The sequence below is a fragment of the Mustela nivalis genome (genome assembly GCF_964662115.1).
Source record: "Mustela nivalis genome assembly, chromosome: 16".
In the NCBI taxonomy this organism is placed as follows: domain Eukaryota; kingdom Metazoa; phylum Chordata; class Mammalia; order Carnivora; family Mustelidae; genus Mustela; species Mustela nivalis.
In genome coordinates, this window is record NC_139035.1 from 65,906,142 (window position 1) to 65,933,617 (window position 27,476).

A 27,476-nucleotide genomic window follows, 5' to 3' on the forward strand; every position below is an offset into this window, starting at 1 on the left:
TCAGAGCAGCAGAGACCCTAAGGGACTGCGACCATGTTCTCCACCACAGCGGGAATCTCTTTTCCTCAAGATCTCCTGGCTGGCGATTTCATCCTTTTTAAAACATGCTGTATAACAAGGATCAGTTATATGCTGGCTCTCAGCATACGGTGTATCTGTTCTGCCTAAGTACGCCGAGGACAGGACTCTGCCCCGCATACAGACCAGAGGGTGAGGCGCTGAGCTCAGAGAGGCTGCTCCTGCCCAAAGTCTCACAGCAGGGCCGGATTACCGCCCCCTCCGTGCACTCATCCGGGAGTAAGACACCCGGGCCTGGAGGCAGCCCTTCTTTCCCTATCAGACGCTCCTGCTCTGAAATGCCACCAGCATGACAATGTGTGGTCCCTCGTGATGGGGGCAACTGTGTCCTCCTCGGCCTCTTCCACCTGCAGAGCGGTCTGTCTGCTGCCCCAGGCCCTGTGCCTGCAGGGACCAAACCTACAGATACCACAAACCCCATAAAGCGTTCAGAGGGTCATGGGGACCGGAGGGAGGCAGCCATGAAAGACTCTAGGATGCTGCTTCCTCCTCCAAGGAGCTGCCAGTCCCCATGTGGCTGAGGACCGCCCTCGGGACAGTAACCACCTGGGCTGATTTCTGAGAAAGGCCGAGGATGGGTGCTAATGGGTTGCTCTAGGCATTCTGAAGCCTGAGAGACCCCTGTGGGCTGGATCAATCAGGGAGGGCTTCTTGAAGCAGGTGACATGTTAGGGTACCAGACAGGTCTTAGAAGCAGAAGGAAGCACGTGACATGCATGACAAGGGACAAGTAGGAGCTGCATGATACAGGTAGGGACTCTGGGCCGTCAGGTCGCGAGAGAGCACCAGCGGTGTTAAAGGTCTTGAATGCCAGACGAGGGTTTCCACGCTGGACCCCTAGGAGCCAGGGAAGGTGGTCCACAAGGGGACGACAGGGCAGCTGCGGTGCAGTGACAGGAGCAGGACGAGGCTGGGAGAGGGTCCTCGAAATGCCCACTGGACACTGACTCTTCCGTTCCCGGGCCCTCCCTCGTCCATGACGTCACGAATCCCGCTCCTTCCACCTGAAATGCCCTCTGGGGAGGCTCTGCTCAGCAGTGTGTGAGCGGGGAGGGGGCGATTCCCAGCTTCACAGGGTCTGGGACCGCCGACCGCAGCCTGGTCCCCAGCACCCCCACCCCCCTGTCCTGGGGACGGGAGGCTGAGTCCACGGCTGAACCTGGTGACAGCACGGGTGGGGGTGGGCAGAGGCTCCTTTTTCCTCGAAAAAGTATAGAACCCCGAGCTCTCTTCCCAAGAGAAGGAGGGTCGCTGTTCCAGCCTCGTGGCCGGCCCAGGAGCTGCCCCAAGCTGGGTGAGGGAGGCTCAGAGCCAGAGGGCTCTGCGCCGTGGAAAAGTCCACCCTCATCTTACAGAGGAGCCCCTGATGCCCCGAGGGGTGAGTGGGGGGCTGGGATGTGGGGCGGGGGCCACTGAGGCAAGCCCGGGTGCCTCCCAGCTCCACAACCTCAAACGGGCTGGGCAGCCACATGCACATTAGTTAAGCCAGTGACTCTCAGAGTTCCATCCGGGGTGCCTGGGGGTCCCAAGACCCTTTCAGGACCTCCACAAGGTTGAAAATTACTTCCATACAAACATTACAATGTTATTTGCCTCTTTATATTTTTATATTTTTGTTTTTTTAAGGAAGCACTATACCTGACACAAGGCTAGAACACAAGACCCTGAGATGGAGAGTCTCGTGCTCGTCCAACGGAGCCAGCCCGGTGCCCCTGGGTCTCCTTTCTTCCTCCCCTTCTTCCTCCCCATCTTTCCGGGGCGCAGTGGTTCGTCCAACGCACCCAGTGTTACAGAGATTTACAAAAGCGATACTGTTCTTCTCTCAAAACGTTTTTCATGTTAACATGTAATAAGTTTAGTAATGTTATTTTTAAATGAATTAAGTGCTTTTTGAAGTTTGTTGTTACTTTGTAATACGGCAGATATGGGTACATACAACCCGGGAAACGAAATCTCCTCCCGGGGGTTTCATAATTTTTTAGAGTGGACAGGGATAGCGACCGCGAAGTCTAAGAACCGCAGATTTGAACTCTGCCTCTGTTTCCTTATCGGCAAAACGGACATCACACTTACCTCATGGGATGGCGTGACCCCTCAGGTCAAGTGTAGAGTGTCTGCTCCGGGCGAGGACAGGTGTTGGGTTTCTTGAACCAGCACTCCGCCCAGCATCCTCTCAGGGCTGCCCGAGGCTGGCTGAGGTCTGGGGATGTAGCCTCATTGTAGCCTCGTGGGCTGGGAAGATGGTGAGCGGCTGGAAGCTAAGGCCACAGGCACAACATCCCGTCTGTGCCTGGGGCGGAACCCTCAGGCAAGGTCACGGTGCATGAATGACAATCCTACCAGACCGCCTGCTGGGACCCGTGAGAGCCCAGACGGTGTGCGCACCTGTCAGTCACACGCTCACCACCTGAGGGCAGCATCTCCTCGAGGAGGACCTCGGAGGGGGCCCAGGACACAGAACGAGCTCCTGGGGCTTCTCTGGAACAAGAAGTCACTTCAGTTTCCCCCAAAGCCTGCTTTAGGAGCTGTGACATTTCCCAGCCTAAGGAAGTACAGGCGGCCGACTCAGCAGCAGGATGATCAACCAAGGAAAAGGAAAACACCGCCACGGAGTTCCAGCGACCAGTTGTCCTTCAAGTGAGAAGGACTCCGCTGTTGTCTTACCTCCCCAGGCCCTTTGCATCACTGCGCCCTTCGTGAGCCTGTCTTCACTGAGACGGAAGTGAGTCCCAGGAAGAGTCAGAAGGTTCCTGCGTCCACGCGATCACTGATGCTCTGTGTGAATGAGCCTTGGTTTCCTTATCTGTGCCCGTTTCAGAGGATTCCGAGACGTCAAGTAGGGAGATTCGAAGGATATTTGTCAAGTCCGAGGTGCTGTGGGCCCTTTAAGAATGAAACATCTCTGTGAGGAAACGCCAATTGGGTCAACCCCTTCCTACCGGAGAGGGAGCTTCTTCAGGCTCTGCTGGCTCGGGTCTGAGAGGTGAGCCGCGGAGGAGGGCTGCCTCCGTGGACTCTGCGGGTCTCCTAGAATGAGAGCTCCGTCCAAACAAGACGGCTGCGGAGGACAGCCACACACACATGACCCGGGAAAACCTGTATTTTCCTGTTAAAAAGAACGAACAGCTGTACCCCACCTTAGTACTTACAGACGACCCCTGAGAACAGAGGGGAAGGAGCTCATTCTTGGTGCAGGAAAGAGGCTTGACGCAGGGAAGGAGCGCTCCAGGCCCCACAGCGAGTCAGGGGTGCCTGCAGACCCTGGGGCCCCTCTGTGGGGTCCCGAAGAGGGGGTGAGGGAGCCCCTCCACCTCAGCTCCCGTTAGCCAGCCTGCGCATGGAGAGCCAACGGCTTCTGGCTCCCACTTCCTCCGCCCTTGTAAGTGGCTTTTCCACATCCCGCTTGACAGCAAGCCACCCTCTCTCTCCAACTTGAAGGAGCCGCCCCCACGCCTCTGAGCCCAGTGCCCGCCGGCCATCAAGCCCAAGCCCTCGCGAGCGGAGCCGTGTGCACCCACGAGCCACGTGGAGCCACACAGACCCGTGCAGGTAAAGCAGACACGCGCACGTGCAGTGTGGAGGGATGAGGAGAGCCGGCCGGACAGAGGGGGCCGTGTTCTCCGCAGAGGAGGAGGGCGGAGGGCGGGTGGAGGCCCAACGAGGTGGAGATCGCCTGGAGCAGGGCCAGGGGCACCAGGAGCCAGAGCCCTGCTTCTGTTGTCTTTTCCTTCCGGTGCTCAGGCGGCTTGTTCAACCACCATGGTTCTTGGCTGCCGTGCTCAGAAGGACACCCGTATGTCCCAGAAGGCCCTCGTGGGCAGACCCTCTGTGTCTCCATCTCTCCCTAAGTTGCTCTTCATAATGCACACAGATGTTTTCAGCCAATTGCATCTCCTCTTAACCTGAGACGCCTGGGTAGGTTTTGGGGGCGGTGGTCTGGGGACTTGGGTGATGGGACGTATTTTCACCAGCTCTGAACGCATCCAGGATTTCTCCACTGCAAGCCCCGTACTGCCAACAATACCTGGGATTCTGTCACTAGTATCACCTGTGCTGCCAAAATACCTGGGGTTCTGTCACTAGTAGACACCTGTGCTGCCAAAATACCTGGGGTTCTGTCACTAGTAGACACCCGTACTGCCAAAATACCTGGGGTTCTGTCACTAGTAACACCCGTACTGCCAACAATACCTGGGATTCTGTCACTAGTAACACCCGTGCTGCCAAAATACCTGGGGTTCCGTCACTAGTAGACACCCAGGTGCATTCGTATTCCACCTGCGGCCGCAGCCTCCGGAAACTTCCTTCACCTCCTCCCGTCTCGCAAATTACAGCAGTTATGAGATCCGCTGCTAGATCTGGTCGTTGAATGCGTCGTTGAAGAGCGTGGTTGATTACTGGTTCGTGCATTTGTTTGTTTTGATTCTTTCAGGAGTGGTTTGTCAGTAGAATTGGGTTCCTTTGCAAGCCCACATATCTCAGTTCACGCATTTGGCAACATCATGATGCGGGAGGCAAGGGCAGGCTGCCCCGAGATGGGCCGCTTTAGCGGATGGACTGCTCTGCGCTGCAACTGTGACCCTGCGGGGTCAAGAGAAGGTTTCACCCTTCCCTTAACTACACAGAAGAATCTGAACTGGGGGTCTTTCCCAGAATAAGGGTTACTAGCAGAGATGAATTTTATCTGAGTGACCCTTCTGCACGGCAGGGCAGACCTCTAATCACCGAACATCTGCTCTTCTCCGCACTGCCCTGTGAACTACCCTCCTTCCCACGGAGGTCCCAGACCCCTGCCGCCTTCTCCTTAGTCTGGGATGACAGAGATACCTCATTTTGCCCCATGGTTTTTGGAATTTCTGTGTCTGTGTGGATTCCTCATATACATGCTATTAAATTTGATTTTCTCCCGTTAATCTGTCCCATGTCAGTTGGACTCTGAGTCTGGCTAGAAGGTCCTTGAAGGGGATGGGACAGTCTTGCTTCCCAACAGTGTGAAGGAATCCGTAGACTTCAGTGGACTGCCAGAAGGCTCTGGCTCTAAGCCCCCTGTGCACAGAGGGACGCGGCGGGGAGGCCGAGGGGGAAGCACCTCTCTCCTTGAGCTCCTACACGTCTCCAGACTTGCTCTCTCATTACACCCCCATGAGCATCTGGAGAGGAGCAGACCATGCGCACTTTAAAGAAAGAGGCACCAAAGCTCACCCAAGAAGTGTCCACCCCCTGCCCCTCTGGGGCTTTCTCGGCCTCCCCACAGAGCCCGGTCTCAGGACGTGCAGAGCTGGGCTCTGGCGGGACACAACCAGCTGTGCTCTCCTCTCCACGGTGAGCAGAAACGCCGATTCCACGGGCCGTCTCATGGGGACCGGGGAAAGCACCCATGTGCAGGGCCTCCCAGGGTCCTGACCTGCTGGCCGGATCCTGGAAAGCGGCGCTCCTCGCTGCGGCAGACGTGCAGCCCGCGCCCAGCCCCTGGGCTTAGGGTGCCATCCGTGCAGGGAAGCCAGTCCTCACGCCTCCCCGCACCAGCAGCCAGGACTCGGGCTGGAAGGAGGCGGTAGGAGAGGTCCGGCGGGGACATCTGGCGGATCCAGGCAGGTGGGCCGGCCAGGGTGGCCTGGCTGAGCGCCTGGGGCGGAGGGCAAGAGCGCAGCCCCGTGTCTGTGCGTGCGGGATTCATTTTCCTGCGTGGTGGGGGGCGGCTGGGGCCTCCCCGCTGGACCTGACACATAATTACGCCAAGATAAATGTCTGCCTTACCCTCTCCCGCGGTGTGTGCTGGGAGGGGCGCAGGCAGAGAGCTCAGGAGGGGAGGCCTGGCTGGTGGCCCCTTCCTCACCTACAAGCCTGGGGTGGGGGAGGATACTAAAGGGACCCTGACTGCACAGCCAAGCTCTTGGACCCGGGAGCGGCCCTCCTCCAGGGTGACAGACAGGGACAGCCTCTCCCACGCAGGCCCCAACCTGGTGGCTCTGTGGGAGGCCAGAAGCCATCCCCCCCACAACCCGGGCTGTGGGGGCCAGCCTCGAGGTTCTCTGCTGCGCCGCTGAGCCTGGAGGACCGCGACGGAGCACGGCCGGCTCCGGGAGCTGGTGGGAGCCTCAGTCCCTCCTGGGGCTTCTCCCAGGCTCTACCCCATGCCTCCGCCTCATACCTCTTTGCCTCTTTCCTTCTCTTTCCGATGAAAACCTTTTCTATTGCGTGACAGGATTTTTGTAATGTTCCCCGGAGAAATATGGGAGGCAATATATATAGGCTATGAACCTCCTACACTGTTTTTTTAAATTAAAATGGTAGTGGTTTTCACTGTAATCTTGAATTTATAATTATTTTATGTTGACCAGCATGGAAGCTAATAATAATAAATCAAACCAATAAACATATTAAGCTAGTTTTTTTTTTTTTTTTTTTTTTTAAGAGAGAAACCGACTGTTACGGCTGAGGGATGGTCCAGCCTCAGTTTTACATCCTCCTGGAGCCGGAGGAGAGCTTGATGCCCTCATCAGTACGGTGGGAAAGGACCACACTCCCCAGAGGGTCTTCCTGGAGCCCGACGTGCTGCTACCTCCGGGGGCTTGTCTGTGGGGCGTCCACAGGGCCCCTGGCGTGTCTGGCCCCAGACGTGACCTGGCCTGGCCCGTATCCTCAGAGAGCCCGACAGGAAGGTGCTGCGGCCCCACCCAGGCAGGGGGCATCCCCCCCTCCACCGAGGGGCCCGGGGAGCTGTGGTGAGGGGCTTCCGAGGTCCACAGCTCTGTCCTGGGCCGAGCCCTTCCTGGCCCCTCTCACAGCTGCTGTGTGGTGCACCTCAGCCTCCAGCGGGTTCTTCCCTCCGCGTCCTCGGACCCAGGGAGAAGAGCAGCTCCCCTCAGAGCCACCGTGAAAACACCTGCGGTGGGTGGTGTCCACTGCCCTCCCCGGGCTGGTCTCACAGGGGCACCAAGCAGGTCCCCACCTGCACTCGGGCCACTGGCCTCTGCTTCTCAGAGCCGTCTCCATGGGCTCCGTCATTGTCCAACCCCCCCCCCTTCCGCCCTCCTTCCCCCATGGCTGGCTTCTGCTCACCCTCCTCTCTGCCCTCCTCTCTGCCTCTGCCTTTGGCCCTGCTCCTTTGTTCTCTTTCCTGAGATCTGGGGCTGAGGAAAGGTTCCTCCTCCTTGTCAGGCGCATTCATCCTCCCGCCGCCTCCCGCCTGGCTGGCTCTGCGGGTATCACTCACCTCCCCCGGGTTTCCTGCCTTCCCTTGGCTCCTACCTCTTTTCCGGAGCAGTGGCTGGGCCCTGGCAGGTGCACCTAAGACCCCCTGGGCCTCAGCACCAACCCCGGTGCCCACCCTCGTACCCTGGCCCCTGCGTGTCCCCACCATGATACAGACCTCTCCGGGCACACACGCCCCACAAAGACTGCAGGGGCTCCAGCCTGTCCATGAGGAGCCCCCTTCCCGTCCCAAGAAGAAGCGGGGCTGCCTTGACCATGGGCTCATGCGTTCTTGGGAGGAGGTGGCTCTATGTCATTGGGAATTTCCGCAAACCTCAGGAGACAGGGCTCTCCAATGTCAGAGGCTCAGAGGAGATGCAGGCAGGTCCAGGTCCCCACAACACACTGGCAGCTCATATCCTTGGGGGCCCCAGGCCACGGTCCCAGGTCAGGTCCTGGCCCAGGCACTTCTCTGGCTCTCCTTGCCGCCCCCCTACTGGGCCCTTTTGGCTCCTCTCCTGCATCCCTCGCTCCCCAAGGACATTGCCTGAGGATTTCAGGACCCCCGACCCTTCACCGCCCCACCCCCACACTCCTGCCGGCAGCTACATTTGTCCCCAGCCCCCGTCTGCCTGCTGCTGTTGAGCACAGGACCCGAATCCCTCCCACCTCCGCCCGCTCTCCCTGGCCACTCCTCGCTCCGTTCTGCTACTCACCGGCCACCTTGGATGGGGAGCCTTCCCGGAGCCACGCGCACAGAGGACACGCCCCTGCCGGGGGCATTCTGGGATCGCGCCTACCCTCACATGGTAACGCGTGTAGGACCTCTGGGTCCACCCAGGGGAACCCCGTTGCTGGACAGCGGGGAGAAGGTAGGCTCCAGCGGGGAGGACAGGCGACCCGAGCACGCAGCTGACTCCCCGGAACAGAAGCAGCCTCAGCCCGCACTGCTACCCTCACACTGGGCTGGGCTGTGCGGACAGACACCTGGACGCAAGTGCCACAGCCGTTGGCACAGGGCAGGGCAGGGGGGACCCCTGGGGATGCTTGTGCATGGGGACCGCCGGGACAGACGCCTGCCTGTCGGTTTCCCCCTGACTGTGTGCAGAAACTCCCCCGCCCAGCCACAGTCCTCACCCCAAGGCGCCACCCCCACCCGGCAGGGTCTGGACTTCACCAGGGATGCGCCTCTGGTGAATGAGAGGGCTGTGGGCAAGCCCTCCGCTGCGGTAGGTGCCCACCTGGAAATGAGGGCAGGATCCCGGGGGTGTCTTCCCACGGGCATCGGGATGGAGGTTAGGGTCAGCGAAGAAACGGATCAGGAGGGAGAAGAAGGGACAGAGATGGCCTAGGGTGGGAAGGAGTGAGCCAGAGTCCCGAGGCTGCGCCCCCGCAGTGAGGGGTGGTTGCCGCCCGCTCTCCAGCCCTCCCACCCCACCCCGACCCAGCACTGAAAGGAGCGTGGTGGGAGAAGGAGCCACCAGGCTCAGGAACGAGGGGCAGGAGGACAGAGCGCGGTGGGGGAAGGGAAGCCGCAGGAGAGGAAGAGTGAAGGCCACAGAGGCCCCCTCCGTGCAGCCCCAGCCCTCACGCCCGCCCTGCCTGCCGCCACACTCCAGCACAAGCCATTACAGAGAACAAACTACCTTCTTGTCTCCGAGATGGGTCCCCGGGGCGGGAAGCAAATTGCCTGCCTCGTGCATAATAAACCAGGCGTGGAGAGGAGGCCGCAGCCCGGTGCCTGGAGCCCCTGCCGGAGCCTGGGTGCCCGCGGGGGCGGGGGCGGGGGCGGGAGCACCTCTGCCAGCCCGGGACACCGGGCGGCGCGTCCCCGTCCCCACACCCAGGCCCCCCCACCAGGAGCTGGGGGACTGCAGCTTATTCCGGGAACACCACAGCAAGCGCTGGGAACCTGCCTGCAAAGCCTTCCTTCCCCAGGAGAAAGTGGGCAGAGCCTCTCTCATCCTTCCCGTCCCTGCTCAGAGGTTACCTTGTCCTCGCTTTGAACCCTCAACAGTTACGAGTAACGGCTTTCTCTCCCTGCTAAAGCAGCTCTGTGTTCAGAGTCCTAGGGTCTAGAGACCACCCCGCAAGTCCGAGGGTTTGCAGACAGGTACGTCTCTGCTCTTGGATGGCACATCCCCGAAGGACGGAAACCATCGTGTATGTGTCTCCACACCTCCAGAGACTTGGCATAGAGTCCCGGGCTGAAGGGCTGAGTGTTTAAACAATGAAACCGGATGCCTGGGTCGCTAGTTCGTCACACGTCCTTCCCCTCCACTCACGGCCGACTTCCCACCTCTCCTGCTCTCCCGGGGCCGAGGGGCTACCTGGGGGGAGGGGCTACGCTCAGGTGCTCTCCCTTGGGAGGGAGGCTGGTCACCCTCAGACGCTGTGCAGGAAGAGGACCCTGATGGGGGAGAGGAGGGTGTACCGAGCCCAGTCCCTGCCCGCAGTGGGCTTCCAGTCTCCTGACAGAGAGAGAAAGAGAAAGAGAGACAGCAGCCAGCGCGCCACGTGCACAGAAAGAGAAAAGCAGGGAGCCCCAAGCTTTTCTCGCGATAAGGCAATGGCCACGAGAGTGCCTGGGACCCTGAGCCCAGGGAAGGATCACCTGCGCAGAGCCCGGAATGAGACGGAGCAGGCGGGGAGAACCTCTTCAGGGAGGAGGCCAAGCCCAGTAACGGGACTTTTACGACGAGGAGGAGTCAGCGAGGGAAAGATAAAGGGAGAGGGACACTGTTTTGAGGAGAGGACCACCTGTTCCAAGGAGGCAAGAAATGGGGCGTGCCTCATCCCCAGGAACCGAGGGCAGACTCACAGCTGACATCCTTAAACCCCGGAAAGGGACTCGGGAAGCCGTGAGACTGGACAGAGCAGGGTCAGGTCAGGGAGGCCCTTCACCCAGTTGTTAAAGGGCTTAATTTTGTCCCGACCTTGACGGGGAGCTGTGGAATGACTTCAGGGACGAACGTATCACATCAGATTTGCATTTTGGAAGGATTATTCCCGCAGAATGGTCAAGTACGGTTTAGACGGGGTCAGGCTGGAGACGGGAAGATTGCATCGGAGGCTGTCACGCTCATACAGGCAGGAGTGGAGAAAGCCAAAAACCCGTGCAGAGTCATGGAAGGGAGAGGAGAAGCTGGTTGGAGCGTGCACGGGGAGGGCAGAGTCAGCAGGTCCGGGTGGCGGATCCGGGAGGGTGAGGAAGGGCAGAGAGCTCGACACGGGGCTCGATCCCAGGACCCTGAGATCACGACCTGAGCCGAAGGCAGACGCTTCACCGACTGAGCCCCCAGGAGCCCCGATATTCATTTCTCACAGATGAAAGAGGTGAAGATGTCCTTGGGGCACGTCAGCACTGCTGGCAGACCTCAGGTCCCGGGCTCAGACCCTGCAAGCAGCCCTAGGGCCTGAGCTGAAGCACAAGACTTTTCTCCTCCGTCCTCCAGAATGCCAGTGTTTCTACACAGGCCTTCAGGTTCTTTCCCTTGCAAGATTTTCAATCTGGGAGGCACCTGTGCCCCGGGGCCGGGGTCCATGTCCTCCCGTGAGAACGGGGCGTACCTGAGCAATGAGGTCTCAGCCTCTTTCTCTAGCCTGGGGAAGGGCCGCCCTCTCAAAGGGGCATCTGGGATGCCAGCTACTTTTCATGGCATGGAGCCAGGACCAAAGGGACAGGCATCAAAAAAATGGTTTTAATAACTGAAGAGACTGTTAATAGCCTTTAGGTTATTAGAAGGGGAGCTGGAGCCCCAGGGGCTCTGAGGCCAGAGCTTCCGGGGCTCGTGTGCGAGGCTCGTCGCTGGGCGTCCGCCGGGTGCTGCATGGAGGACAGGTGTCCCCTTAAAGGTGTGGCTCCAGGGGCCCATTCCTCTGAACGCTGCACACAATCACACGTATGAGATGCCTGGCATTTTACGCAATATACAGTAACTTCTTCCCCTCCTGAAGCACCCCCAGACTCTCGGAGGTGTCTCTGAAGGAAGGGCTCCAGCATTTCACTCGGAGACAGGACATCCCTGAGAGCAAGGAGGTCAGTCATGGGACGTGACAAAGGCCGGCAAGAGGTAGACGGGCGGCCAAGGTGGGGCCCGGGGGACCCGAGGAGTGTGGACTGTATCCTGCACGTCGTGAAGCCGTGAGGTCCGAAGCAAGGGAGTGACGGGGGGTCATTTACACTTCGAGAGGCTTCCTTCGGTTGTGTGATTTTGGTGGGAGTCCCGATTTCTGGCCTTGGTGGTAGAATGAAGATCGGGGGCTTTTTCAGGCGGGAACAACTCCTCAGAGAGCGGGTGCTGCGGAGGACAGTTTCTGGGGCACAAAGTAGGGAAGCAGGGAAACCGCTTAGCCACTGCAGGGGTTGGGCCGCCCTGAGGGGCCTCTGGGCGAGGAAGGGCGGTGGAGGCGGTGGTGGGACTTGGGACACATGCTCATTGAATACTGTGCTAGCTCTCCCTTCGGCGAAGGAAGGAGGTTGTTATCCTCCCTTCAGGGATAAGAACACTGAGTTTCGGGACGCCTGCGTGGCTCAGTGGGTGAAGCCTCTGCCTTTGTCTCAGGTCACGATCCCCGGGTCCTGGGATGGAGCCCCACATCTGGGCTCTCTGCTCGGCAGGGAGCTGCTTCCTCCTCTCTCTCTGCCTCTTCTCCCCTGCTTGCTCTTTCTTTCTCTCAAATAAATAAATAAAATCTTGGAAGGCAGGCAGGAAGGTGAGGGAGGAAAAGAAAACGGAGACTCAGGAAGTTCGGTAACTTGTCCAAGGTTGCATGGCTCGGCGGCGGAGGTTGCTCTAGAACCCTTGATTCCTGAAGCTCAGAGCAGGGAGCACAGATGGGATTCCGGCAGCTGGGTCTGGGACCGTGTGATGCCAGCACCCTATGAAAGCGTTCCACAGAGACCCACAGCCCAGAGCACTCCAGGTCTCTGGACAGCCCGGAGAACCGAGGCTGTGGTGCTGGGCTCAGCTGCGGCAGCCCTCTTACTCCGTGTCCCCCGGGGTTTCTGTCTGAGAATCTGGAACGTCCTCCTGCTGCAGTGAGCAGCGGCTCTCAGGGCGCTGGGGAGGGGAAGCGGCCCCCTTCCCTCCTGGGGAAGAGCCGGAAGACAGCATATTCACTGGAAGTGAGCAAGTGAAGGAACCAGAGAACCTTGGCGGGGCTGGGGGAGGCCCTCCTTGATTAGTGGGGTGCAACGGGAAACACTGCCTTCCTACGATTGTTCAGAACTCACTCTGCGGGCAGGGCGTGGGAGAGGAGGGGACTGGGGGAATCCTGTCGCAAGAGAGAGGTTTGCAGAATCAGAAATGTTGAACTCCGGGAAGAGGTGTCTCGGGAAGAGACATGACGTCATGGCAACAGCTACGGCTCCATATCAAACGGGCCGGTGGGGAAGGGGGCTGGGCCCCCAGACAGCGGCGCCCTGAAGGCTAGACTGTAGCCTCTGTGTAAACTGCAGGGAGGCGCGTTGACGCTGCACAGAAAGAAGAAACGTCTTCCAATTAATCCTGCCAAAATAATAGAAAACCCTGTTTTTTATAGTGGTGATAATAAATTAGCAATACTGCACGTTTACATCTATTAGGCTGAACCGTATAAAATGCTGATGTTCAACCATTCCTGACCTAGAAAAACAGTCGTTTCATATGGCTTGACTTACTACATTTTCCCATCTCGGAATAATTCCCCAAGTCCTGTTTCATGGCCTGCGAGTCCTCCCAAGATCTGTCCCCGCCGCCTTTCCAACAGGATTTGCTGCCACTCTCAGGACGCCCACAGCAGGCTCCTGGCTGGGTCTTGAACCCCCAAATCTCCTTTCTGTTCCAGGGTCTTTGCAAATGCTGTTCCCTCTGCCTAGCCTATTCTTTGCCCAAGCTTACCCTTCCTCTTCTCTCATTGGCCACGTCCCTCCTCCCGGCGTCCCTGCCACCCCTCCACCTGCCGCTGTCCATCCCCGTCCTGTGAGGGCAGGCACCCCGTTGCCCCACAGCACCCCCAGGGTCTGGAGTAATACCAGACACGTGGTAAATGTTCAATACATGTTTTTGGCATGAATGACGGAATGACTTCTTAACCAATCAGCAAACCGAGGCCTGGAAGTGTCAAATGATCTTTCCCAAAGGCTCAGAGCCCGTGTCTGGAGAAGCCAGAGGGAAGTCTCAGCGTTCGGGTCCCCAAGTCCAGACTCTGTAAAAAGTCAACCCGTTTTCCAGGCTCAATGGTCTTGATGCAGAGCCTTTCTCTGAGACCAAGTAGGGGTTCCTGCTTCAGGTCCCTAGTGGGACCAGGTGCCCCAGAGGTACCCTCGACTCCTGAGTGTGTGACCCATGCTTCAGAGAAGGCTCTGAGAAGGACAAAGTGTTGACCACCTCCCGGAGTCGCGCGGCTGGGGTCCCGGACCAGGAGTGTGGGCACGATGCTGCCTGAAAAGAAGAAGTCCCAACCGGTGTCTCTTTTGGGAAGCTGGCGCATTTATCTGAGCCTCCAAATACGAAATATTCCTCAGTTTGCAAATGAATGCAGGATGTGTTTACATAGCGACCACCAGGAGAGCAGTATTATGTGGAGAGGAACAAAAAGACAAAGCTGCCCGTTCAATTCTGGGAGCTGATGGCTCTGCTCTCCCCGGGAGGCTGCCTCTGTGCAGCTAATTACAGTGAGTAAGGAAATGGAAAAGTGAGGAAGTGATCCTTTCCTCCCCCAGGTTCCGGCTTTGCAAAGAGCTGGTCTTTTGGTTTCAGAACCCCGGGGGCCGGACGGACGGGCTCTGCCAGGCACGTTCCCTGCCATCAGGACACTGCGAGAGACAGTATCCAACACGCGTTGGGGCGGGGGGGGGGGGAGGCTGAGGGACAGGTTGGTGGCAGCAAGGTGTGTGGCCGGATGTTCCTGAGCGGGGGTGGGGTGGGGGTGGGACCCCGCTGTGTCAGGACCAAGACAATCGAGGTGCAGAGGGTGTTGTGCATCTCGCCACATTGACTGCTCACAACATTTTGCAAAGAAAAGGAGCTCAGAAAGTGTGCTGGCCTGCAGGGGGACGGGGCGGCACTGCTGGGGGCCAACTGGTGACCGCTCACGATGTCCCTAAGGAAAGGGGCACAGACAGCTCCTGGGGCAGCTGCCCACTGCTCCCCTCTCTCCAGGCTAACAAAAGCTACCATGTGCTAGGAACGCTGCTAGGCACTTTGTGGTGCGTGGGAGCTGTTGTCTGTGTGTGTCTCAGAGCAGAAGAGCAGGATGTAGGGAGGTCAGGCAGGAGGAGGCAGAGAAGGTCTGCAGTAATCAGGATGGGCCATGTCGTGTCTCACTAACAAGCAGCTCCACACTTTCCTGATCTTAACACAACAAAGACACATGTCCCCCGCAAACTCCACGTTCATCATGGCCTCGGGGAGTCACCCAGGGACCCAGGCGGAGAGGGACCCACCATCAAGAAGCCGCACCATCTGGAATAAATGAGCTCTTGTTGCCAGACAGGCAGAGGAAGAGCCGGAGGGTCTCACACTAGCAATTAAGTGCTTTGGTCTGGAAGTGACATGTCACTTCTGTTTGTAGCGCACTGGCCCGAACGAGTCGGGCTGACCTCCTCCAGCAGTCGGGGGCTCGGGGAGACTCCATGTCCGTGGCTGTTGGCAACGTCCAGCCTTGGGCAAACTCACGTGAGCGCCCCTGCGTGGAGTCCCCACGCTGTCCTGCTTCACGAGACACTGCGTCCTCAAGGTGCTGTCCCCACTTGGTGCCTGTGTGCACAGGGCTGCTGGCTTTCCCCTCCTGCTCCCCATCCACATCCCTCCAGCCCACACGGAGCCACAGAATGCCAGGCCCTCTTTCGGCCGCTGAGGGTACTGAAATAGAGCATACATGGTCCCTGTGTTCGAGCAGCTTTACTTTAAGAGGACAGTGCGAACGTGTCCCACACATAACCCTGCCATCGGAGCAGACAGCTGCGAGTGAGTCAGCCCCATACAGCCCACCTGTCCCAGGACCTCCCAGACGGAGCGAAGGGGAATCAGTAATGAGTCCGGCAAGGCTTCCAGGAGGAGAGGGCCTTTGGGCTGGGTCCCCAAGATGAGTACGATCTGGAAGTGAGGAGGATAAAGGACAGGCTGGCACATTCCAGGCAGACAAGGAGACCAGGGGCCTCAGCGCAGAGGCGGGGGGAGCAGGGTACGTCCCCAGGGCAGCACTCCATCTAACGGCAAGAACACTGGGGGAGTCACAGGGAGAGCTGAGTGAGCCCGTCCTCTGGGAAGATGTCTTGTTGTAGATCAGTGGGGACCCTGAACTTGACATACGGGTGAGGAAGGGCAGACAGGAGGCTGTTTGTGCCTCGGGCCAGAGCTCGCCAAGGCAGAGGACTTCACAAGGAGGGGGCAGCTTTCCAAACTCAGCAGAGCTTGGCGATTACCACTTGTGCTCAAGCTGGGGGTGACTTCAGGGAGTGGCTGGGGTCCCCCGTCACAGGCAGAGGCCTCGCACGTGGGACAAGCTCCCGTGGCCTTTCTTCTGTCAGGAGCAGAGTGGAGCCCTCTACAGCTCACAGGCTTGTCCCCAGGACCCTGCCGGCCCCGTGCTGGGCTCCGAGGATGCACAGAGGAGGCGGTTGTGCGGAACCAGCCCACAGCAAGCAGCCGCCGCTCACGGCTCTGCCCGGCGGACTCACCTGCGTCTCGGAGTTTGCACACTTGCTGCTTCTCCTCTGCTTTTCTGCTTACTCTGCTCCGTTTGCTTCTGCCCCCACCCATCAGGCCAGGTTTTACCTGCCACAGTTCAGCTTACCTGGCTCCAGCCCCCTGCCCCACCCGAACCTGGGTCTCCCATTCCCACCCAGGAGGGACTCGCCTTCAGCCACCGACGGGCTCGGGTCCTGGACACGGCGTCTCCCCACGGCTCGCAGGGCTCCAGCCTCTCTGGCGGTGGGGCCTCTGACTGGGACCTGCCACCGTCTCGGAAACGGGTAGCATTACCTCTCAAGTATTTTCAGCTCCCCCATCCCTACCTCTGTCTCTGGCTGTGTCCTGTGTCCCTTGCACACAGAAAGGCTCCCGTGGACCAGCTTCCGTTTGCTCGGGGGTCACATAGGTGATGCAAACAAGAAAACCTTGTCTCTCTCTGATGATTTATAGCTTTCAAAAAACAGGATCTGAAAACAGCCCTTTCCCCCACCCCCCACCCCCGGTGATCCTCAAACAGTCCTGGGACATGACCTTGCAGAGGTCACTACACCCCAGGACTCCCAGGTTCTCAGCGGGATGACCTGTGCAGGCCTCCGCAGCCCAGGCTCCCCTCTCCTCCCTCAGAGCCAGAAGGCCACGGGCTTGGGAAATCTGCTGTTGACCCAAACCTCTACCTCTTAATAAATGGAACCCGACTGGCTCCCACCCTCACCCAGTTCCTTCGGGATCTGGACCCCGGGTTCAGTCGCCCCCTGACCTGCCCCATCATCGGTTTTGGCCCCAGAGTTCCGGGTGCGTGTCCCCGCGGCGGGCCCTCCCGCTGTTTGTCTGTCCTCTCCCAGGTGCCAGCTTCTGTCCCTCAGGGCCCGGGACAGCCACAGATATAAGTAACTGCCCGAAGGACCACACAGACCCTCTCTGCAATGTCTGCCCCAAAGTCCAATTGTCTTCCCCAAATGTGACCATTTCACTCCAAATCAGGCAATCTTTTAAGCAAGAACTACTCATGCCTTCAATAACACAAAACATGGTACTTTTTAAAACATTTATATTTATATATATAAAAAAATTAAATATATATAATATATAGTGTGTTTGAGACTAAAAATATAGTACATAATATTTAAAAAAAAGGAAAATGAAAACAGGCAGAATAGGAAAAGGCGTGAGGACACACAGACACACATTGCTAAAAACCTACGACGGTTGTTCTAACAAAAATAATATTTTTTTCTCTTAATTGTCATCATGGACCCATTTATTATTGGGGTTTGGGAGCAGAAAACTCAACCGCAGCCCAGAGTGAAGGCTGTGACCCCAAGGGTGGTCGGGGCGGAGAGCGTGACCACCGGGCCGGGAGCTGGGGGTGTTCCCGGGCAGCATCTGGTCTCCAGAAACAAGTAGAAGGCCCCGCAGCCTGCCAACCCTCGAAAAGGCCCGTGGTTGTGGCCCGAGAACAGCCAGGGGCGGGACAGGAGGCCGACGGGAGCGGGACGGTTCTACGATTATTATTATTATTATTATTCCTGTTATTATTTGCAAGGGCAGCTCGTACCAGAGCCGCCCATATGGCCTGTGACTTCTGCGCAGCCTTCTCCAGGGACGGGGCCTGGAGCTCCCTCACAGTGACGCAAGGAAACGGGAACCTCCCCCAGCGCCCCGGTTCCGGACTCTCCCCGGCCGCCTGGAGGCAGGAGGAGGCTAGAGGCAGATACTGGGGGGCGGGGAAGGCAGGGACAAAGGAGAGGGTGTTTAAATACTAGTTTCCTAGCCTCTTCACAAAAACAGATGCCTTTCCAAATCACATCCCTCGGGCTGTGGAGTGTCTGCTGACCACCTCTTCACTGGTCCTGCCAGAGGCAGGGGCTTCACGAACGCCTTCCGGGTGACTCCCTAACACGAGGCACAGGGCAGCGACCCGCCAGGGACACCCAGCACTGGAGTGGTAGGGAAGCCTGGGTTTCCGAGGTCGTGGCGGCCCAGGAGAGCAGCCCTGTGGAAGGAAGGGTCCACCTAGCCAAGTGAGGCTGCGACTGAGCCGTTTCAGTCCAAGCGGGGTCTTGACTTTGATGTGCTTTTCTTCTGACCTGAATGGTCCAGCACTGCTGCCTGCATGGGTCAGGTGGGCTGAGGGACCATTCGGTTCCATTCTAAGGAGCCCAGAGCCTGTGGCGCCCCACAGAGCGTGGGAGGAAAAGGGGCTCCAGGGCAGGGCCCTCCCTCAGAGCGATGGGCTTGCAGGTGGGGGGTCAAGCTGACCCTGTCCACCCCCGGCATGGCGTTCTGGGGAGCACCGCCATCCCTGGTGGCCCCCCTTCCTGACCCCACAAGGACTCTGGGGCTGGGCTTCGAGGGATCCAGGAATCAGGACGCAGTCTGAGCCCCCAGGAGCTCATCCACAATCACCAGAGTCACCTGCTCTCCCCTCTTCCCTCTACCAGCGGCCTCACAGAAGGGTCAGCCTTGCTCACGCTCACTACCTGGCTCGAGAAACCCTGGCTGGCAGGTTCGCCTCCTCGGCGAGAGGACAGGGCGGAAGGTGGCTGCCCCGACTCCCCCCCGGCCCCACGCTCGAAGCTGCCCGGAACCAGGGCACCCTGGAGGACTCCCCACGCCCCGCCCGGGCCACAGACACCTTTGCCAACCCCGCAGAATTCTGAGAGGGCTCCCGTCGAGAGCGACTACTCCCAATGGTCAGAGGACAAGCCCACAGCAATCTCACGGAGGCCGAGGGTGAGCTCCGTCGCCGTTCCGCATCCAGCAGACCCTGCGGGAAACCCGCTTGCAACACCTGCGACAAGAGGCCCACAGCGCCAGCTTTCCTCAAGAGAGAACCTTCCACCCCTCCTCCCCGTCCCTGCTCACGTTCCGCTCCCAGCTCCTCCCCAGGGCTGGCTGGGCCGCCGCCTCACCGAATGAATACAGCAAGAGCAGAATCATTCTAGGGCTGTGCAGCCCTCCCCCTGTTATAAGGCCAGAACATCGGGGGTGGCAAACATGAAGAGGTTAGGCCCAGGTCACTCAGCCAATGGCAGCTTCAGGATGAGGCTCCTGATCTCCTGACCCCCTCGTGCCTCACTCTTCCCACTAAGATGAGTGTATCAAAGGTGCTCGGGGTCACCGAGACGACCACACCACGCACTCGGGCACCTTGCTGGAGGAGGCCCGCCTCCAACGGCAAAGCTCTCCTGTGTTCAAGGGCGCCTTCCCCTCCCCGGAAAAGCAATTCCGTCTGGCCCGACAGGCAGGCTCCAGTTCTGGGGGTGATCAGACGAGCGGTGTGCAAATTGCAGAGGGCAGAGAGGGCCTGGGGCGTGGTGTCTCTCTGTGCCTTGCCCTGGGCACGCTCCATACCCAGGAGCGGCCGGTTACGGTGTCCAAGAGCAGAGAGCAGATAAGTAAGCTGTGTTCACAGGCTTCTGAAAACTAACGGTCCCCGTAGCGTCAGCTGAGCCGGCTGGTGACCTCGGGCCCTCCTCTTCATCATCTCCACAGAATGGGCCCCGCACAAAAACAAAGCCAAACAAAAGGAAACAGAATGTGGCCAAACCCCAAATACAAATGAATATTTTTTGGAATACTCTTGTTTAAAAAGCCATCGCCATCTTTAGACTTTAACTGTTCGATTACCCATGGCTTCTGTTTCTGCGAAGAGAATCAAAATATACGTGAATTCATCTGCATGGGAACCTGCATCCTTAGCAGACCTTCTCCCGGGGGCTCACATAAAGGACTCAGTACGGAGGGGTCAGCTCCCTGGGGTAGGGGTAGAATGCAGCTGGAACCTGGGTGATGTCCCCCCACCCCCAAGAGACACCCAGGATTTGCCCCTGATGCCGCAGAAGGGGATGTAGAGGCAGCCTGCCTGGCTGCAACGGAGCTGCCTGCTTCCTGGGCATTCGCTGGACCTTACCAGCAAAGATGGGGAGGAATGTCACCCCACAGAGCCATCCGCAGGGGTGGTGATGGCCCGTGGCTGATGAGCATGTAACTCATTAAAGCAAACACGACTAATGAGTGGTGACCAGGAGAGAGGGCAAAGCGCATGCCGGGGATCGCCCCAGAGACCCCGCCTGCCGGGAGAAGGGGGCGGGGAGCACAGTTCTCTTTGGTCAGAGGTGGCGGCTGAGAATGGCCATGTGGAATGTGTGTGTGGGGACAGCATGGGCAGGAGTGACTGCAGTGTCCTCCCGGGCCACCTTCCTTCCTCTCCAGGCTCCCCACCCGCCGTCCCCGAAAGTCGGCAACACCTAGCGGCGTGTCTGGGGCTCGCGATCCCAGTCCCCCGGGGCCCCTCCCACAGAGCCGGTCAACCAAAGCTGGACACTCAAGGCACTGAAAGTGGAAGGAATCTGATTGGTCCAAGAAAAAAAAGACACTTAACAAAAAACCTGTCTGCAGAGACGATCTCCCACGCCCCCGGGAGGGGGCCTCCCCGACCCGCTGGGGGGCAGGACAAGCAGTCTGAGAGCGAGGCACCCTCCCTAAGCCTGTCAGAGCCCGTGGGGGACAGGTCTTACCACCTGAATGTTTAAAAATGGATTCAAAGTGCTTGGAAATTCAGAGTAATGGACGGTGCTAGGAATCTGGTGAACAGGTGTCCCCTTCCCTTCCCATTGGGACTTTGGGTGGGGGATTCCCTACAGCTTTTGTTTTTTCCTCCCCAAGTGAGGTTTTCATTGTTTTTTGCTGTCTTTGAAAAATAGCCTGAGGCTTCCCACCCTCTCACCACTCGCCCCAGACGGGCTCAAGAGTGAAAGCCAGGATGCGGGACCGGCTGGGGAAGGAAAGCGGGACCGGCTGGGGAAGGAAGGGGCTCCGCTAGACGGCGTTCTGGAAACTGCTTTGTAGCGCACAGCCTTCCTGCTGGTGTGTCAGGGCAGGGTTCCCCCACCTTCTCTTCTCCATGGGGACCCTGATCTAACCTGCTGGCCCTGCACAGAGGACAGAGAAGCTGGGTCCTCTGCCCACAGGTGTCCACAATGAGCAGCCAGGACAGCTGGCCCTCTGATCCCAGCTGAATGAGGGCTGGATCTGAACTCAGCGCCAGGGCTGCTCGGTGGACCGCTAAAATCAATCCGAGGTCCCTTCTGCAGTCCCGAAAGGAGAGATGCTGCCCGAGTAGGAATGGGGGGGGGGGGCAAAGGCGTCTCCGTATATCTGCGCCTGAGTCACCCCCCCCCCATCGCCCCACTGCGTGTCCCCCTAGGCCAACGCCTGCTCATCGTCACACACCCCTGCCCACTTAGGGGAGACCAGAGGGGTGGGGCAGAATGGGAATGCTAAAAAGTGTCCCCTCCGCTCTCCACAACCTTCGCTTCCCTGTCCGCCTGCTGGGGCCAGGAGAGAGCCCAGGTCAGAAGAGACACGTCCTCCCGAAGAAGAGGGAAGGGCAGCCCAGGAGGCTGGGGCATGCACAGAGCACCATCCTCGGGACGGGGTGTTTCCGGGAGACCTGCTCCCCACCTGCCGCGCCGGCGGAGGACGACGAAGGCCGGGCCGGGCCGGGAGCGACGCGCAACGCCCCTGAATATCAGGGAACGGCTGTGACAGCCTCGTCCTCTGCCCCGCAGAGGCGCCCGGCCGGCCCCGGGCCTACACGTGAGTCTGCATGCGCTGCTGGAACCGCTGCCCGTAGTCCGAGTGCTGCGAGGTGTAGGAGAAGCGGGTGGCCGTGGCGTACTTGCCGATCGGGTCGTACGCCTCGAACGGGGTCCGCTCCAGGCCCGACGGCGGCGCCTGCGGGTAGCCCAGCCGGTAGGTGGGGTAGCCCGCCGCCGCGGGGAACGGGTGCGGGTTGAACTTGTCGTAGTTCTCGTAGGACAGCGTGCTGGCCGAGTCGGCGCCGGCCGGGGCGGCGGGCCCGGGGGCGGCGGGCTCGGGGCCGAAGTCGGACGCGGGGGCGCGGCTGTAGGAGCTGAGCTGCGCGTAGCCGCTCGAGTGCGAGAGGCGGGAGGCCGGGCGCCCGTCGAAGCGCGCGGGCCCGGGGGCGCGGTAGTCGGCGTAGAGCACGGCCCGCGACGCCGGCCGGTCCTCGTGGGCGCGCACGTTGTAGTAGCCGTTGGTGGGGTCCTGGGGACGAGGGACGAGGGGCGCGGTGGGGGCGCGGCCGGCTGCACCTGCCGGGGCCCGCGGGGAGCCCGCGCCCCTCCTCCCCAGCCCGCCCGCGCCCACCCCGCGCGCACCTTCATCTCGTACTCCTCCCGCGTGTCCAGGGCCTCGCAGCGCAGGTCCTGCTTCAGGTCCACGTCGTCCTTGAAAGACTGCGGGGCCGCAGGGTGGGCGTCAGGTCCCGTCGGTTCTCATCCCACGCCGGCCCCGCCCCAAGCCCAGGGCCGCCCGAGGGGTCTGGGGCCCCGGGCACAATCGGGTTCTGAGTGTGCGCCCAGCCCGGGAGAGGCTCTGGGGCGCGGGGCATGGGAAGAGGTCGGAGATCCGACCTGGCAGCGGTTTTATGGCTGACACACAGTGTGACCTTGGGTGTGTGACAGCCCCTCCCCGGGACGGTCTCCTCCTCCCCCTCTGAGCTATGCGGCAGTTGGATCAGAAAACTTCTAGGGGTTTCCAAGTCTGACTGTGTGGGAAGGACCAGGCCAAGCCCCGGCTGAGGGAAGGTCCCACTTGCCTGTCCTTTGCGGCACGGAAATTAGCCGGGGAAGGACATGTGCGTGCCCGTGTGTGCGTATGTGCACGAGCATGTGTGCGCCCGTGTGTGCACATGTGAGCACGTGGGAGTGTGTATGGAGGGGGTGGGTGTGGCAGGATCAGAGCCCATCACCAGAGGGAAGACAGACGGTGGTTAGCAGAGCGGGGGATGGGCCAGGAGGAGGGGACCCTCACCGAGTAGATGGCCTTCATGACCCGAGTCGCTGTGGACACGCTGGCGGTGTCCTCCTCCCGGTCTGAATGCATCGTGAGTGGCTCCCGGTTCACAGTCTCCACCTTGATGTCCAGCTTCCTAAGGGTCACGTCCTTGCGACCTGCACAGGGAAGGGCAGGTGGATGCACTCTGCTAGCTTCTGCCGGCCAGCCCTGGGGGCTGGGGGCGCCGCGGGGCTTGTCTGCTCGGGCAGGGCAGTGGGGGAGCCGCGTGCGGGTGGGAGGCCCGGACTCACTGCCTTTGCGGCGTCGGTAGAGGAAGAACACCAAAGCGATGAAGAAGAAGGTGAGCAGCGCGCCCGCGCCGATGGTGGCCCCGGCGATGATGCCCACGGGCAGCACCTCTTCAGAGAGAAGGGAAGGCTGGGGTGAGGCCGGCGGCTCACGCGGACCCGAAGGCCAGCACCAGGGCCCCGCCGGCACCCATGCATGGGAACGGCATTTGCCTCAAGTCAGGGGGAGTTGGAGAGGAAGGTCTGCATTGGGTCTGGGGTTAGGCCTGAGCTTCAGCTTAATCCCAGTTGGGAGCATGGCCATGTCCCCTCCCTGCAGCTGTGACACAGCATGACCCTGGCCCTGGGTGTCCGTCCACCCCTCTGCAGCCCACCTGCCTGCGAGGCTTGGCCTTGGCTTCCTGGGCTGGGATGGTCTGAGCTCAGCCGTCTCCACAAACTCAGACCCGCCACCCGTGTCCCCTGCATCTCTCCACCACGCCACCTCCTCACCCTGGCCAGGGCGGCCCCGGCACCTGCCTGCCCAGGGCTCCAACAGTTCTCCTGGGCTGCCCTGCTCCCCAGAGCTAAGCAGGACCCAGGGAACCTCCTCCAGCGAACTCTCCCTTCCTGGCAGTCCTGGATGGACCAGATCTGCGGGACGTCCTCACCCTCCTGGCTGGGTCCTGCCATACTCCCTCCACTTCGTTCTTCCCCACCACCCCCTCGCTGGCGCTCTCAGCTAAGACACACCGGACGGGAGCCCCCACTTGTCTCTCCCTCCTCAGAGCGTCCAGCAAAGTCAAAGGCAACGCCTCCTTCCACATGCACTGTCTTACGGGAGGAAGCGCGTGCCTCCTAGCAGAGGAAGGATTCCCGAAGAGGCGGGAACCACTAGCTGCGGCCGCCCACCATGTGCCTCCTCTCTGCACCCTCGTGCCAACCCAGGGAGGTCACCCGTCCACGAAGCATCTGATTTTTCCCCACCTGAAGTCCTTCGCTTCCCCACTCTATTCTGACCCAACAGCCCCTCTAGGGCCGGGGCGGCGTCTTGTGCGCAGCCGTCCCTGCAGCCCTGAGCGCGCGGCAGACCCAGAGGGGCCGCTAGTGCACTTTGGGAAAAGGGGGTGGGTTTCCCCAGCTGAGCACAAGCGCAGGCTCTGGAGGGCAGGCCCCCGAGAGGGTCATCTCCCCACGAGGACTGCCGGGGAGAGAGGAGGGAGCAGAACCCCCAGCGGTCCGCACCCCAGCCACAGTCACCTCGCTCCTCCAGCTGGATGATGGCCGTGCCGGGCCCGAAGCTGTTCCAGGCCGTGCAGTTGTAGTGCGTCTGAAAGTCTGCTTCCATGACGTTGTTGATGGTGAGCGTGGACAGCACGCCGCTGCCCGAGTTGGTCCTCTCCACCGTGTAGCGCTCCAGGGTGCCCGCCTCCAGGAAGTTTTCCTTCCAGGCCCAGGCCTAGGTGGACAGAGCGGGGAGGGGGAGGCACGGGGGCGTAAGGAAGGGCTGGTGGCGGAAACGCCTGGCCGACACTCCAGGCGTTCCTGTCCCATGCGTCCCTCAGCCCAGCCCAGCACTCACCCTGCAACAAACCCAAGTCACCCTCTTGCCTCAAACCTTGGCATGGGATCTCCAGTCTAAGGGAAACAGCGGCTCCCAGCGTGACGGAGATAGGAACGTGCCGATATGCCGAGGGACATTCTTTAAAACGCAGATTCTTGGAGCTTAAGTCTTAAATGTGCATCTCCAGGGGAGAGCTCCAAGATTCTCTATTTTTATAAGAATCCCACCGATGTAGATGTGGTTGGGCTGGTGAACCAGCGTTTGGTAGCCCCTGATGTCCTGGATGGAGGGTCAACCCTGGGCCCCGAGCCTGGCTGTCCCTTGAGCCCCTGTGTGGCCTCCCTCCCCGTCTCTGGGCCTCCGGGTCCTCATCTGTGAAAGCAGAGGACCAGGCTGGAGTTGGACGCCCAAGGTTTGTCCCGCTCATGACTCAGACTTTAGCCTCACCTCTAGGCAACCCGCAGGCTCGACCCTGAACCCACCTGGGAGGTGCTGGAGACCCACCCCCAGACTCTTGAAACAGGGAAGATCCCTCACAGAAAAGGGGTATCCGCATCCTTCTCCATCCCTGAGCTCCCAGCCGGGACACCCCCTTCATGTCCCCTCCCCGAGTGGAGCCCGCGGGAGGGGGAGTGGCTGAGCACTGGCTCCTTTCCAGGGATCAATCCTCCTAGCTCTGCACGGGGAGCCCCCCGGGAGCCGAGCCGCCCGCTGCCCAGGCGGCCGTGGTAATGAAGTGTCCCTGGGCAGCCCTGGAGTTAGCCAAATGGTCATTAAATGTGATGAGGGGTTTGACGGTTAATGGTCACGGGAGGAATTAATGGCGCATGGTGTGGGGACGAGGAGAAAGGAGGGGCGGGGGAGCGCGTCGGAGGAGGAAGACAGAAGGGGGCAGAGGGCCAGGAGCCCAGGGGCAGGGTGGAAGCGGGGGGGGGGGGGCAGGGAGGCTGGGAGAGGGAAGGAGATGAGGCAGACAGAGCAACCCCGGCCTCTGGCACCTGTCGCGACGGCCGCCCCACAGCCACCCGACCAGGCAGGGACACCGACCCCATTTTGTGGATGACAAAACGGAGGTTTGAAACACTAAGTAATTGGCTCAGGGCCATTGACAGGTGAGGGAGGAGGGGCTGTCCTGTGAGCAGGGATGGGGGCACAGGGACGCAGCCCCCGGGGCACTGGCCGGGACGCAGGCGGCACTCACGATGCGGTCCGGGGGGGGCGTGCTCCCGATGAAACACTCCACCTTGCCCCCGTCGCCCCTGACAGCGTACTGCACCGCTTCGCTGGAGATAATGGGGGGCCCTGTGAGCAAGAAGACGCAGTCAGGGCCGGCGGGACGCGGCAGCACCTGCCCGCTCAGGCCCAGCCCCGCAGGCCGCTCACCGTTCACATAGAGGGGCACCTCCCTCTCGGCCACGCCGATCCGAGGCACGATGGCCCGGCAGGTGTACGTGCCCGCATCGGCCTGGGTCACTGACTTCAGCAGCAACTGGTTGCTGTTACTCAGGACCTGGGCAGAGAGAGCAGCCTCGGGTGGGGAGCCAGGAGGCCTGGGCCCCTGGGTCCAAGCGGGGCCCCGCATCGGAGGCATTGGGAAGAAAGCAGGAAGGGCCACAAGTGAATTCCCGGAAGGGCAAAGGCTGCATCCCCTGACTCTAAAAAGGGCCTCACTGGGGCCCTGGGTCTCCACTAGAGTGAGCTGCGAAGGGCAGAGGCCGGCGAGGGCAGCCGGAGCTGCGGTGACTTCAGAGAACGCAGCCTCTCGGTCTGTTCTAGAACTTTCCCTGCCAAGCAAGACAGGGAATCTCACCCTGACATCCCTCTTCCTGCAATTCCAGCCCAAACTATCTCATGCAGGGGTCTACAGAGCTGCAGAAGCCCCTCCCTCCACACACACCTACGTCCCCGTGTCCCTCCCACAGGCACTGAGTCGCCCGCTGTTCCACGGCAAGAAGGGGGTTGGATCCCAAGCACTGGCCTCCTCCTTCAAATCCCAAGACCCTAGACACACCGTGGCTCCGACCGGAAAAGCCACGGTGCACCTGCCCCGCCCCACCCCGGCTCTCCCACCTGGGACCGACTCCTTCCTCCCGGCGCTCGAGACGGGCCGCCAGCGTCTTACCATGTTTGAGTCCTTTTTGGTCCAGGTGAGGGTGAGGGGGGGGTTCCCCACCCAGACGCAGGTGAGGGTCACGTCAGAGCCAATGTCTGTGGTCGTGGGCTTGGGGTCAACTACGATCCGGGGGGCAACTGCGTGGAGAAGAGCCCTGGCTCGGGCCTCGGTCTCGTCCGGGCTCAGTGCCGGCCGCCCTGCTCTTCTTTCCGCCGCCCTGCCACCCTCCCGGCCTGTCGCCTGTCCTGAGCTTCACGGAGCCCCCGCCCCTACCCCTGACCCTTCAGGGGTCCCTGCCCGGGCAGCACTCACAGTGGACGTTGACTAAGGTGCTGACGTTGGTGCTCCCCACTTTGTTGTGGACTTCACAGGACACGGGCTCCGTGAAGAAGGAATAGTCGACGTTCGTCTCATAGCGACTCTCGTGCGCGTCTTCAATCAAGAAGCCGCCCTTGGCCCACCTGGGGTGGAGGCAGCGCGGTGGGGATCAGGCCCTGGACGACTCTCACCCACGGCCGGGGCGCGATGCCCCCCGGCAGCCCCCACGCCAGGCCCAGGCTGACCCCAGCCCCCACCCCTTGCACCTGTAGCCCAGAATCTCGGGGTTGGCTGTGGCCTGGCAGGTGAAGACGACGCGCTCCCCCTCCTGTACCGTCTGCGGCTCAATAGACAGGGTCACCGTGGGAGGGTCTGCAAGGCAGGGGACACGAAAGGTCTTTTCTGTCCCTCAAGTGTCTTTCTCTTCCTAACCCACACAC

General features: G+C 60.4%; 1 protein-coding gene across 2 annotated transcripts in view; it reads right to left on the reverse strand.

The window, feature by feature from the left end:
* Positions 1-16,981: 16,981 nt before the first annotated feature.
* Positions 16,982-27,476, reverse strand: part of KIRREL1 (kirre like nephrin family adhesion molecule 1) — an 87,016-nt gene continuing 76,521 nt past the window's right edge. Inside the window, exons 6-15 of one of the 2 annotated variants that reach the window (XM_082703166.1) lie at positions 27,303-27,408; positions 27,031-27,179; positions 26,728-26,855; positions 25,989-26,115; positions 25,807-25,907; positions 24,302-24,500; positions 23,066-23,173; positions 22,791-22,930; positions 22,136-22,213; positions 16,982-22,022 (exon numbers count right to left, since the gene is read on the reverse strand). In XM_082703166.1, coding sequence (XP_082559292.1) covers positions 21,546-22,022; positions 22,136-22,213; positions 22,791-22,930; positions 23,066-23,173; positions 24,302-24,500; positions 25,807-25,907; positions 25,989-26,115; positions 26,728-26,855; positions 27,031-27,179; positions 27,303-27,408 — 1,613 coding nt within the window. In that variant the 3' untranslated portion in view covers positions 16,982-21,545. Of the gene's footprint in view, positions 22,023-22,135; positions 22,214-22,790; positions 22,931-23,065; positions 23,174-24,301; positions 24,501-25,806; positions 25,908-25,988; positions 26,164-26,727; positions 26,856-27,030; positions 27,180-27,302; positions 27,409-27,476 lie in introns of both variants that reach the window. The other variant, XM_082703165.1, reaches the window with a different exon arrangement.